Genomic DNA, 14,036 nt, shown 5'->3' on the forward strand with positions numbered 1-14,036 from the left:
TAATACGTGGCTGAGAAACTGGTGCAGGGGGCAGGGTTTCAGGTTCTTGGATCATTAAGATCTCTCCTGGGGGAGGTATGACCTGCTGAAAAGTGACGGGTTGCACCTGAACCCGAAGGGAACCCATATTCTCATGAGCAGGTTTGTTAGAGCTGTTGGGGTGGGTTTGAACTAATTTGACAAAGATGGGAACCAGAGTGAAGGGCCTCATGATAGGACGGATGGAAAAAAGCAAAGATACCATGCAGTCAGACTGTCAGGAAAGGCAGGCAGATGATAGGACTTAATTGCAGCCAACAGGGTGAATATCAATGCATTAGGGGATGTAGAATTAGAAAGGGTAGCAAGTAGGGACTCAAAAGTGCTATATCTAAATGCATGGAGTACAAGAAACAAAGTGGATGATCTTGTTGCTCTATTACAGATTGTTTGGTATGATGTTGTGGCTATCACTGGATCATATCTGAAGATTGGTTGTAGTTGGGAGCCAAATATCCAAGGTTACACGTTATATTGGAAGGTAGCGGGCGGGTGGGGTGAGATGGCTCTGCTGGTAAAGAATGGCATCAAGTCATTAGAAAGATGTGACATAGGATCGGAAGATTTTGAATGGAGGAAATAGACATGAATTGGAAACAAAACCTAATTTGCATTTTTTTTTTTTTTTTACCTGATTTTAGTCCAGTTAAATGCTAACTATCTATTTCTCTCCATAGATGCTGTCCAGCTTACTGAGTTCCTCCAGCTTTGTATATGTTGCTTGCAAGCTGGTCAGTTAGTAAAATATTGTCAGCATTAATATGAAAGTGGACTTCATTCTATTAATGTGATGCATTTCCTTAATCTCCCATTTTCTTGCCCATTTTTGTTAATTTGTTTCAACAAATGCCTTTATCTTTGTAAAGAGCATATCATGTGTAATATATTCAATGTGTCTATAGTTTAGACTTGTGATTGTTCTTAATATATTCTTAATATATACCTTATGGATTCCGAAAGGCATGATTATGAGATTTTATAATTCATAATGAAACACCCTCGTTTCCTTGGTTGCGTAAGTCTATGGAAGACACTCTCGCGTCCCGCCAAACTCATGAGATTGAGACTGCTCATCCCACCCCAAATCCCGGTTTGTGTGGATGGTGTGTAAGTTACAAATCAGTGCCACAAAATAACAGACAGTACACTGCATACGATTAAAGGAATTATATTTATAAATCTTAACTAAAGGGTTAGTAAAGGATACAAAAAGAAATAGGCCCATTCTAATTAAACAGTCAAATGTGCACAAGTTGGAGCTCATCTTGAACTTCTCTGTCACTCACCTGCTGGGCCCTCAGTCAGCGTGAACGCCCACACCACCTTCCAAACATTGCTCTCAATCCATCTCAAACAAAAGGGTCTCCCACCGGATTGTATGCTACAACCGGTTCTCCCCAGCATCTTCTCTCTCCATCTCCTGCCAAACAAAAGCCCAAGACCAACCTTATTGTCCCTCACCAAGAAAACCTCCCGCTAATTGAATGGCACACATTCCACATCACCCTTTATCTTCAACGATAACCCAAACAGGCTGAAAGCAGAACAGAGCTGCTAAATGAAATACCTACAGCCATCAGTATGATCATGTCTGATCTGATCATAGACTTGTCCTGGCTTTTCCGCATAATCCTTAATCCTCTACTATTCAAATATCTATTCAACCTTGTCCTAAATATATTTACTAAGATCGCTTTCACTGCTTCATTGGGCAGAGAATTCCACAGATTCACCACTCTTTGGGAAAATCAGTTGCTCCTCATCTGTCTTAAATTTACTCCCCTGAATCTTGACGTATGTCCCCTAGTTCTAGTCTCACCTAGTTCTTACCAGTGGAAACAACTTTCCTGCCTTTATCTTATGTGTAATTTTCTTAAATATTCATAATTTCCTTTCATAATTTTATATGTTTCTATAAGATCTCTTTTCATTCCTCTGAAGTCCCAGGCAACTCAATTTTTCCTCATAGCCTAACCCCCCTCATCTCTGGAATCAACCTGGTGAATCTCCCCTGTGCCACCTTCAAAGCTAGTTTATCCTTCCTCAAGTAAGATCAGAACTGCACACAGTACTCTAGATGCAGCCTTTGCAAACTTCCAGCATCTGCAAAATGTCTTATGTTTCGAAATTTGCTGGGCTCTTTTCGAATTATAAATATATGCTTTCTTGGTACAAAATAAACTGTATTTTGTAATGATGAGAGATTGAAAAGAGATGATGTACCCTTCTGGCATTTCAGGCCAAATTCACCTTTCATATTTTCTTCATTATATTCTACCTGTCTTGTTTTTGTCCATATCTTGGGTGCTTCTGCATCCTCCCCCAACTCTCTTCCACTTGTTTTTAAACTTAGATATATTACACCTCATCATCTCATCCAAATCATTCATATTGGTTGTTAACAGATGGCTGTGTTCCTTGGGGTATCTCAAGTCACAGCCTTCACAATTTTAGTTTTCCAATAAGCAGTCTACTCCTAATTATCTTCAAACCCATATGTTGTGTGACTTACTATGTGACGTCTTATTGAAGGGCCGTACTGAAGGTCCAACTATACTGAATCCATTGTTTGGCCCTCACTAATTTTTCTAGTTACAGTCTCAAAATAACATTTAACAGATCTATCAAACATTATTTTACTTTCATAGAACCATGTTAAATCTGCCTAATCCTGCTATTGTTATCTAAATACCCTTCTAAGTACCTCTTAATACATTGCACCATTTTTTTTTATCTGCTATTAAATTTGGGCTAACTATGATAGAGTTACCATATTTCATTCTCCTTTGTTTTGCCATATTGGACTTCTACTTGCTGTCTTCCAATTTACAGGAATGCCTTATAAAACAATGATATGCTGTGTTTGGCATCATCTTAAATGAAATGGCACCCATTTAAAATGTTGAAATACATTTCACATGCAGGGCTTGCAATGGTTGTCCTTTCACCTGTTCACTTCCCATTATCTGGAGACCCAAACATTCCTTCTAGGTGAAGTAACAATTCATTTACACTTCTAACCTAGCATGATGCTATAAATGTGGTCCTCAAAATATGTACTCTTCTACATTGGACGCATTGGGCAACTGTTTTATGGAAGACATCAGTTAATTGTTTTCTGTTCCCAATCTGAGCTATTTTTTTTGTGGTCTTCTACACTCTTAATATGGGAAATAACACCTCCTCTGCCTCTTGGGTATATTTGCAGCATTCTGGAATAGATAACAAATTTAACAGTTCAGGATCAGAATCAAGTTTGTTATCACCGGCATGTGTCATGAAATTTGTTAACTTAGCAGTAGCAGAAAGTTGCAATACATAATATAGAAGAAAAAATATAATAAATAAATCAATTACAGTATACATATATTGAATAGATTAAAAATCATGCAAAAAACAAATAAATTATATTTTAAAAATTGAGGTAGAGTCCGAGGGTTCAATATCCATTTAGGAATCAGATGGCAGAGGGGAAGAAGCTGTTCCTTAATCACTGAGTGTGTGGCTTCAGGCTTCTATACCACCTACCTGATGGTAACAGTGAGAAAAGGGTTGGAGGTCCTTTAATAATGGACAGTTTCAGGTGAACCTCCTTCTCTGAACCAGAGCAAAGCAGTTTTACTGCAAGTCATCCATCTATAATATTGATCATTTTTCTCTCTTCACTAGCATGGCTATTTCCTGCACTTCTGCATTTTATACCACCTTTTAATTTTCTTAAACAAGGTGGCATCATTGATAATTTATCAACTCAGCCCATCAGAGATCCCTGTTTCCTGTCCATCACGTTCTCATCCTCTGCACAATGTAAAACGTTTCTCAGTTCTGATGAAGGGTCTCAAACATGAAATATTAACTTGGTTTCTCTGGGGTTAGTGTAGATTTTTGGCCCCATTAACGTCTCTACTTTTATACCAATGCTAATTTCTTTAAGCTTTTCAGCCAATCGAAGCCTTTTGTTCTACATTGTTTCATAGTCTCTAGTTTTCTTCTAAATTGCGGGAAGACCACAGACATAAACTCTTCAGCTCAACTCATCCATGCCTATCTAAACTAAAGGATGCTTGACATTTGTGGTAGGGCTTGAATACTACCACCTCTTATCAAGTTAAACCAAGCAACATGGGAGGGAGCAGGGCTTGGCTTCCAGATAAGCTGGAAGCATACCTTCTATGCTCACTTTGACCTTCAAAACATGGAGGAATCATCACAACTTCCACAGACCTGATGACTCTATGATTTCAGTCTCTGCTGGTGATGTGCGAACCTTCATGAGGGTGAACCCATGGAAAGCATCCAGCCCAGGTGGGGTACCTAGCCAATAATGTTCCCTCTAATTTGTAATGACCAGTGTATGCAAAATTCTTGTGCTGTGTGTTTTTTTTGCCCGGTGACAACGTGTGCATACTGAATTTTATATATAGTGTTATTAATTTGAACAGCTAGCAAAACACTGTCAATAAGAACTTTAATCTCCTCTGGGTTTGATCGTTTCGCTGTCATTCATCTGCACTCTCACAAAACATGTACGTAGCAGGTCTGTAGCATGTAATGAAGGATTTTCTCATTGCAGCTTTTGCACACCGTCTATATGTGATTTGCTTGCTAAATGACACTTTAAAAAGTCAAGTTTCCAAGTATCACTTCACTTCTTCCTACTTGCAAATTCTCCAGCAACTTTTGCATCGCGACAATACACATAGTAACACAATTTTCTGTATTGTACATTAACATTTCTTACCTTGTGAGCTTTTGGTGTAGCTGTTTCTACGTTTCATTTAGCCATCCGGTTTAAATGAACTAACAGTTCTTTTGCGCTTCATGCTATTTGCTGCTTTGGAATTTGAGATGGTATAAATAAGCCAGTTTTAAAATCTGCAGACAAATCATCACAAATTCCGCGTTGTCGGCACCGTTGACATCAGAAACCGGAAAAGGAAATGTGATTGTGTACAATCATGAAATATACTTGACATGCCAATGAGTGTGACAACCTTTTGTGTGCAGTTTAAATTCCTTTGTGCACTAGTAGCAAAAGATGTTGTGCGTGCACACCTAGAAGGAACTTTGGCCAAGTACCTAAGACTTGTGCTGATCCGTTCAGATTGGCAGCATCTCCTCCATGATCTCCATCAGCACAGGTGAACCACAAGGTTAATCCCCTGCTCTACTGGCTTTACACTTATCACTGTGTGACCATCCATAGCTCCAATGCCATATTCAAGTTTGCTGATGACACTACTGTGATACACCAAATCAAAAGGTGGTGATAAATTAGCATTTAGGAGGGAGATTAACAGCCTGTCTGAATGGTGTCATAACAACACCCAGGTTGCTTCTCAGGGAGGAGTTTATATGTTTCATTACCAACTTCTCAAAGCACTTGAGGCAGACCACCACGTTCTTCATGGGCACTGGTATAAGTGAAGCCTACTTGAAGTAGGTGGGTACCACACATGCTGAAGCGAGAGGTTAAAGATCTCAGTGAACACACTAGCTTGTTGATCAGCACAGGTCTTTAGTATTTGGCTGGGTACCTTGTCCAGGCCAGATGTTTTTCGTGGGTTCACCCTCCTAAAGATAGCTTGTACTTCAGCTTCAGAGACTGAAATCATAGGTTCTTCGAGGATGTGGGACTCTGTGATAGTTCCTCCATGTTTTGACGGTCAAAGTGTACATAGAAGGCTCATCTGGAAGCAAAGTCCTTAAGACCATAAGACATATTCAGCCCATTGAGTCTGCTCCACCATTCCATCATGACTGATCCCAGATCCCACTCAACCCCATCCATCTGCCTTGTCACCATATCCCTTGAATCCCTGACCGATCAGGAAGCTATCAACTTCTGCCTTAAGTACACCCACGGACTTTGCCTCCACTGCATTCTGTGGCAGAGTATTCCACAGATCCACCCTCTGAATTCCTCCTTACCTCTGTTCTAAAAGGTTGTCCCACAAATTTGAGGCTATGCCCTCTAATTCTGGATACCCCCACCATAGGAGACATCCACTTTATCTAATCCTTTCAACATTCAGTAGGTTTCAATGATATCTCTCCACATTCTTCTAATTTCAGAGAGTACTGGCCCAAAGCTGCGAAACGCTTCTCATATGTTAACTCCTTCAGTCCCCGAATCATCCTTGTGAATCTCCTCTGGACTCTCTCCAATGACAACACATCCTTCCTGAGATATGGGGCCGAAAACTGTTGACAATACTCCAAGTGTGGCCTGACAAGTGTCTTATTATTAGTGTCTCAGCATTATCTCCTTGCTTTTATATTCTATTCCCCTTGAAATAAATGCCAACATTGCAACAAGTCCTGCTGTCTCACATATTGTTTGATTTAACTTTATAAGAAGTGTTGGTATCAAGCACTGGCACATTTGTTGAGCATTAGTGTTACCTGGAACTGGACCTCTTGTAATTTCTAAATTTTGTGGAAAATTCTACAAAAGTGGATACGGCCCAGTCCATCATGGGTAAATCCTCCCAACCATTGAGCACATCTACATGAAAACTGTATTTATGTTATTGTACTATTATATTTGTTATTTATAGAACATAGAAATCTACAGGCCCTTTGGCCCAAAATGTTGTGCTGATCATGTAGCCTATTCTAGAGACTGCCTAGAATTTCCCCAGCACATAGCCCTCCATCATCCCGCAGAGACTAGTGGTGAAACTGTTGCTGCTTGGCCTTAGCACTGCCATGTGTTGGTGGATTCTGGATTTCTTGACAGAGAGACCACAGTCAGTCCGTGTTGGCAGGAACATCTCTGACCCATCACACTGAGCACTGGATCCCCACAAGGCTGTGTGCTTAGCCCATTGCTGTTTATATTGCTAACACATGACTGTGCAGCTATATTCAAGGAGAACCTGATCATTAAATTTGCAGATGATACCACAGTGGTGGGGCTCATCAGCAAAAATGATGAAACTATGTACAGGGAGGAGGTCAAACACCTAGAGAGCTGGTGCAGGGATAACAACTTGATGCTTAATGTCACCAAAACCAAGTTGATGATCGTCGATTTCAGACGGTCTCAGCCTGAGCACACACCCCTCAGCATCAGCGGCTCCACAGTGGAGAGAGTGGAAAACATCAAGTTCCTTGGGGTGCAGATCTCGGACAATCTCACCCGGTCCAGGAACACCACCGGGATTGTGAAACGGGCCCAGCAGAGATTGCACTTTCTGAGGAAGCTTAAACAAGCATCCCACCCCACTAACATCTTAACTACATTCTACAGAGGCGTGGTTGAGAGTGTGTTGACCTTTTGCATCACAACCTGGTACTCCAGCTGCAGTGCTGTCAACAAAAAAAGCCTTTCAGAGGGTGGTTAGGAGAGCAGAGAAGGTTATTGGGGTCTCCCTGCCTTCTGTCCAAAACCTCTTTCAGAGTCAATGCCTCCAGAAGACACGGTACATCATTAAAGACCCCTCACACCCTCTCCATGAACTGTTTGTTCTTCTGCCATCAGGCAAATGTTACAAGAGCATCAAAACTGAAACCACAAGGCTACTAAACAACTTCCTCCCACAGGCAGTCAGACTGCTAACTAGCTGCTCCACCTGACTCTGCTTTGGACACTTTTAACTTGCACTGGACACTTATAACTGATTTTAACTGACATGTGGCTGTTGTGTTTTACTACTTATTGTTATGTTTATTATTTAGTGTTGTGTTTGTTATGTTATGATTGCACTGCCCCTGAGAAACGCTGTTTCATTCTGTCCTGCAGAGCTGATGTATGTTTAGATTGACAATAAAGTTTTTTGAATCTTGAATTTGAATCTTGAATTTTTCTAATCTCCAGGTACCTACCTAAGAGGCTCTTAAAAGACCCTGTTGTATCCACTTCCACCACCGCTGCCGGCAGTGCATTCCACACACCCACCACTCTGTGTGGAAAAACTTACCTCTGACATCCTCTCTGTACCTATTTCCAAGCACCTTAAAACTAAGTCCCCTTATGTTAGCCATTTCAGCCCTGGGAAAAAGCCTCTGGCTATCCACACAATCAGTGCCCCTCATCATCTTGTACAAATATAAATCATTTTTTATTTTTTTTTTGCATTTGCAAGTCCTGTTGTCGTCTGGTTGAATGCCCTAGTTGGACAGTCTTCCATTAATTCTGATATTGTTATTATTCTATAGGTTTATTGAGTATGCCTACAAGAAAATGAATCTCAGGGTTGTATATGGTGATGTTTATGTACTTTGATAATAAAATTTACTTTAAACCCGTTTGACTGCAGTTGCCCATATCTTTTTTTGTCCATGTACCTGTCCTAATGTTTGAGTTAAATTCCATCTGCCATTCCTTTACACACTTTCCCAATGGTTAAATATTATGTTATAAGCTTAACCAATCTTCTTCTTTGTCCATGTCAAAGTTATCATCTGCAAAGTTGATAATTACACTGCCTATATTCTGATATAAAGCATACATATGTGACAAACAACAGGACACCAATCCCTAAAGCATACTCTTGGTCATAGACCTCCAAAATGAAAAGCAACCATGCACTATTGTTCTTTGCTTCTAACCCTAAGTCAATTTTGTAGCCAGTTACCAAGTTCACACTGGATTCCATGTGTTCTCACCTTCTGGATCAGCATGTCCTGTGGATTTTGTCAAAGGTCCTGCTAAAGTTTATGTGACAATGTCTACTACCCTGCCCTTGTCGGTCACTTCTTGAAAAATACTAAATCAAATTTGTGAGTCATGATTTTCCATGACTATCCCTGTGACTATTCCATGAAATCCTCTCTCTCAGAATCCGCTTCAGTGACTTGTCAAACTATAGATGTTAATGGCTTGTTCTTAGAGCCCTTCTTAAATATGGTCATGGAGTTGTACAATGTGGAAACGGGCCCTTCCCTGCCAGGCAAGGTGCCTTCCTGTGATATTTCAATTTGCCTGCATTTGCACCACATGACTGTAAATTCTTGTAATCAATGAACTTGAAATATTGTAACTATATCCATCTTCTGGCAGCTTGTTCCATATTACCCTTTGCCCTCTGTGCGGAAAAACTTGCCTCCAATGGTCTGTTTAAAACTGCCTCATCCCATCTTAAATTATGCCCATCAAAGTTGCTGGTGAACGCAGCAGGCCAGGCAGCATCTCTAGGAAGAGGTACAGTCGATGTGTCGGGCTAAGACCCTTCGATTAACTTATGCCCTCTAGTTTTAGAGTTCTCTATGCTGAGAAAAGAATATGACCACCTATCTTAGCTATGCCTTCCATAATTTAAAAAAAAATTCTGTAAGGTTATCCATCAAGGAAAACAGTCTTAACCTATTTAGTCTCTCCTTATAACTCAAGCTCCTAGGTTTTGGCAGCATCCTCATGTAACTAAGGCACGATAAGTAAAATAAAGAGACAGCATACGCTATCCTCCAGAATTTGGGTTTCTTGCTTTTGGAATATGTATTAACAATGACAATAAAGGAATTTGCAGATATGACAATATGGTTGACTGAGGAATAAAACTTTAGATAGCAAAATGATATTGATCTCGTAGTTTGGACAGCAAAGTAGCAATATAATTAAATTGAGAAGTTGAGGTATTGGTTTGAGGGAGGTGTAACAAAGCAAAGGAATTGCACAGCAATGAGAGGATATCAGCTGGTGTGTGGCAGAAGGACCTTGGAATATGTGTTTAAAGATCCTTTAGTATTGTGGGACAGGTTAATCTAATGTTCTTTATTTACTGCGGCTTAGAATATGAGAGGTGTGAGAAGGTTAAGTTAAAAGTATAAATAATTACACAAGGATCACTGTTGAGTGCTGAATACAATTCTGGGCATTACCCTTGAAGATAGATGTAAAGATTCAGAGATTTATGAGGACTTCATCAGTTTTGGTAAATATTAGCAGGAAAGGTGATATAAACTGGAGTTTTCTTTACAATAGAGTAGACTGACAAGAAATTTATTTAAGGTGTGTAGAATTATTTGGGGTCCAGATAGAGTAAATGTCTGTTTTTTTTACAGATGTTTTAAAAATCTGCAGAAATTGATTTGAAGTAATTGGTGGAAAACAAATTGAAGTGAATATTTGATAAAATAAGTATTTTATTGTATATAGAGTGATTACATTGAGGGTAGCTATTGAAAAACAGATGTTTTTGACTTGCAGGGCAATTGGCTAGTGAACTGTTCTCAGGAGTGGAACCACTGTGTAAACTGGGACTGCCTGTACATTTAAGCAACACACATCAAAGTTGCTGGTGAATGCAGCAGGCCAGGCAGCATCTCTAGGAAGAGGTACAGTCGACGTTTCGGGCCAAGACCCTTCGTCAGGAGGGTCCTGAGTCCTGACGAAGGGTCTCGGCCCAAAACATTGACTGTCCCTCTTCCTAGAGATGCTGCCTGGCCTGCTGCGTTCACCAGCAACTTTGTGTGTTGCTTGAATTTCCAGCATCTGCAGAATTCCTTGTGTCTGCCTGTACATTTAATGGCAATGTTCTCTGAAACACTGAAATGCCAACTCCTGCTATAATTTGAGTGAAATTGTAATTATGAATCCAGATAAGGCCCATTAATTTTAACTGTTGAGTAAATAATGCAGGCGTGTTAATTGCAACAGTCAACATACTATGATTTGTTCCAGATGCTCCTGAAATAACTATGATGGGGTACGATGGAAACTGGTTTGTTGGAAGGAAAAATGTGCAACTTAAATGTAAAGCTGATGCAAACCCATCACCTTCTGCATACATATGGAGCAGGTATATGTGACTAATTTTCAAATGATAATATGAAACATTGGGTACAAATGTAACTGAATAGTAACTAGAGATTTATGTCTAATAGATGCCTGTAACTTATGGGTGACCTTGATCAGTGAGTTAGAATTCATGCCTTAGCATTTTTAATGTTTTCCTCATTGTGATGAAAGAGCATGCTTTCTTTCTGTCACCATGTTAACATCCTGATAGCTTGTAGCTTCATAACGGCAACAAATTGGATTTATGAATTAGAAACAAAAACACACATTTCTATAGTTAGGATATGAAGTTTACTGATAAATTAAAAAAGGCCAGATCTGAATAAATATGTAGTAATAATCAAAGATGATGTGTGCAGAACTTTAAAGCTAATGAAGTACAGTTACTGATGGTATAGGAAAACTGCCAGCCAAGATGCCTTTGCTGTGACAACATTAGACACTTCTGTACTAACAATTTTTTTTTAAATTGCATAAATTTGGGAATGAGTACTTTGGATTCTACTGAAATCATAAACTAACACAGCCTCTGAATCTTCCAGACAGTTAATGAATCAGTTCACATGTAACTTCTCTGGTTTAAAATATTATTATAATGGCAATTTGTTGCTGAAGTGGGATGATAGCAAGTTCTTCCAGGTACCTTTCCTGTTCCTTGCAATTTGCTTCATCAATACTGGCTCTTGGAGTAGTTCAACTGGGTACGATACCAATTAGTTTACTCTGCCATCCTAATTCTAACATTCGTCTACACTGTAGATAAGTTACAATAGCCTGTTAACCTAGAAACCAGCATGTGTTAGCAAACTAGAAGGAAACTGAAGTACTAGGGCAAATCCACAGAATCACAGGGAGCATACAAACTAACTTCATACAGAGGACCAGTGTCCAGAATTGAACCTGGTTTTAACATTTAAGAAAAACTTGGACAGGTACATGGATGAGAGGTGTATGGAGGGATATGGTCCAGGTGCAGGTTAGTGGGACTAGGCAGAAAACTGGTACGGCTCTGCCAAAAAGAGCCGAAAAGCCTGTTTCTGTGCTGTAATGTTCTATGGTTGCTGGAGACTTGGGGCAAGTAGGCACTATGAGTTTATGCCACTGTGCTGAATTTATGAATCTTTCTTTCTTCATTAAGTATGGATAGGGAGGATATTGGAAGTATGTTTCTTTCCTATCATCCTCAAGTATATGACAAAATATAATTGGCTTTCTTCTTTCTCATTGTCTGTCTATAATAATTTAGTTTCGAATTTTTATATGAAATTCTAGAAATATAAAATTCTTCAAATTTGCCATAAAAAGCTTCAAACCAGATGATGCTGTACCTGGCCCTAGGGTACTGATCACTGCAATATAGCACTTGGTACAGACTTCCTGTCTGAAAATCTTTCATCGACTGCTGCCCACTGTCTCCCATCTCCAAGACCGTAAGACATAGGACCAGAATTAGGCCATTTTGCACATCAGGTCTGCTTTGCTATTCTATCTGCCTGAAATATTATCCCTTTCAACCCCATTCTCCTGCCTTCTTCCTTTAAGCTTTGACCACCTGATTAATCAAGATCCTATCAATCTCCGCTTCAATATACCCAAAGACCTGGCCTCGACAGCTGTCTTTGGCAATGAATTCCACAGATTTACCACCCTTCTGGCTAAAGAAATTCCTCGTCATTTGTTTCCAAAGGGACATCTTTCTATTCTGAAGCTGCACCCTTTGGTCCTAGACTCCCCTAGTATAGGAAACGTCATCTCCACATCCACTCTCTCTAGGCCTTTCAATATTTGATATCTTTCAGTGAAATCCTGTCCTCATTCTTCTAAACCCAGAGACATCAAACATTCATAGAAACATAGAAAATAGGTGCAGGAGTAGGCCATTTGGCCCTTCGAGCCTGCACCGCCATTCAGTATGATCATAGCTGATCATCCAACTCAGAACCCTGTACCAGCCTTCCTTCCATACTCCCTGATCCCTTTAGCCACAAGGGCCATATCTAACTCCCTGTATGTTAATCCTTTCATTCCTGGGATAATTCTTGTGAAAGTCCTTTGGACTCTGTCCAAGTCAGCTATGGACCCAGAAACTCTCAAATTAGATTATCCCCAGATGACTGACTCCTAATCTTTCTCTACCTTTCCAAGCAAACATAAATCCTGCCCATCTTCTCCCACTAATGTAGAGGCTCACTGGCCTGTATTTCCAGTCTTATTTATACTACTGTTTTGAAATAGAGGACAGCCTCTTATTTCCTTCTCCGTCGTGAATGCGGTTATGTATTTATTTAGTATCCCACTTATTTCCTCAGCCTCCATGCAAAGATCACCCATTTTCCTTAGTAACTCATATAGATAGGATCTTCCTTGATCCTACTTGGGTTTTGTCCAATATCCTCTATAAACCTCAAAGGGTCTAAACTTCCTCATGCAATAAAAATACTGTTGTTATATCTATCCAGCAACTCCCCTTGATAAACTGCATGTTTTCAGTTGTTGCTTTTGATACTACTCAACTGTGATGTAAGTAATGTAATAAAGTAAGTGCATTTAACAACATATATACATTTTAGGTACATCAAGATATCATACATAGCAAGTCTCAGAGGGGCTTGAAGTTAACTCCACTATTTATTTAATTGTGTGCTTTCACAAATCTGAAGGATTTGGCATATTCACAAGAACATTTCTCTTTTGCTTTGCCACGTTAGAAGAGGATGTTACATTACCACATTGTTAAAGCTCTGAAAACCAATATGTTTATATCAGCTTTTTCAAAGTTATTTTACATGAATGTGTTAAGCCACCCCAGATTGTGCACAGTTGTTACAGGAGGAGGTGAGGATATTTTTCCACCTGCTGTGAAAAATTTTAAATATTGTATTTACGCAACAGTAAAAATTAATATTCCAGTGCAAGATTCTGCTTTCAGCAAAGTTTTATTGGTTGATGGGAAAACAAGTAACTATCATTCCATATGGTCAATCCTTGCTTTTTGATGGCTTCATTGGTGATAGAGGTAATAAGACAGAGACTAAGGGATGGAACATTTGAGCTTTGGACCCCACGGCTGATGACTTCACTCCAGTGATAGTGCAATTAAAATCCAGGCGCATTCGAGTAGTTCAAGAATTTCAAAATACATTCTGGTGAAGGTTTACATAAATTTAAGAAAAAAATCTAAAATGTGCATTTGTGCAGCAAAGGCTTTTATAAATCAGCATGATGATCAGCACAGTCATTATGGACCGAAAGG

The 14,036-nt window shown here is 39.6% G+C and overlaps 1 protein-coding gene across 4 annotated transcripts in view; it reads left to right on the forward strand.

Moving 5' to 3' along the window:
• nectin3b (nectin cell adhesion molecule 3b) overlaps window positions 1-14,036 on the forward strand; it is a 184,237-nt gene that overhangs the window by 124,847 nt on the left and 45,354 nt on the right. For all 4 annotated transcript variants that reach the window (XR_011886601.1, XM_072263519.1, XM_072263517.1 and 1 more), the window contains one exon: window positions 10,667-10,784. Coding sequence is in view for 3 of the 4 variants with exons in the window: in XM_072263519.1 (XP_072119620.1) it covers window positions 10,667-10,784 (118 nt within the window). In the remaining variant the exon portion in view is untranslated. The remainder of the gene's footprint in view (window positions 1-10,666; window positions 10,785-14,036) is intronic.

Source organism: Mobula birostris, chromosome 7 (genome assembly GCF_030028105.1).
Source record: "Mobula birostris isolate sMobBir1 chromosome 7, sMobBir1.hap1, whole genome shotgun sequence".
NCBI lineage: Eukaryota > Metazoa > Chordata > Chondrichthyes > Myliobatiformes > Myliobatidae > Mobula > Mobula birostris.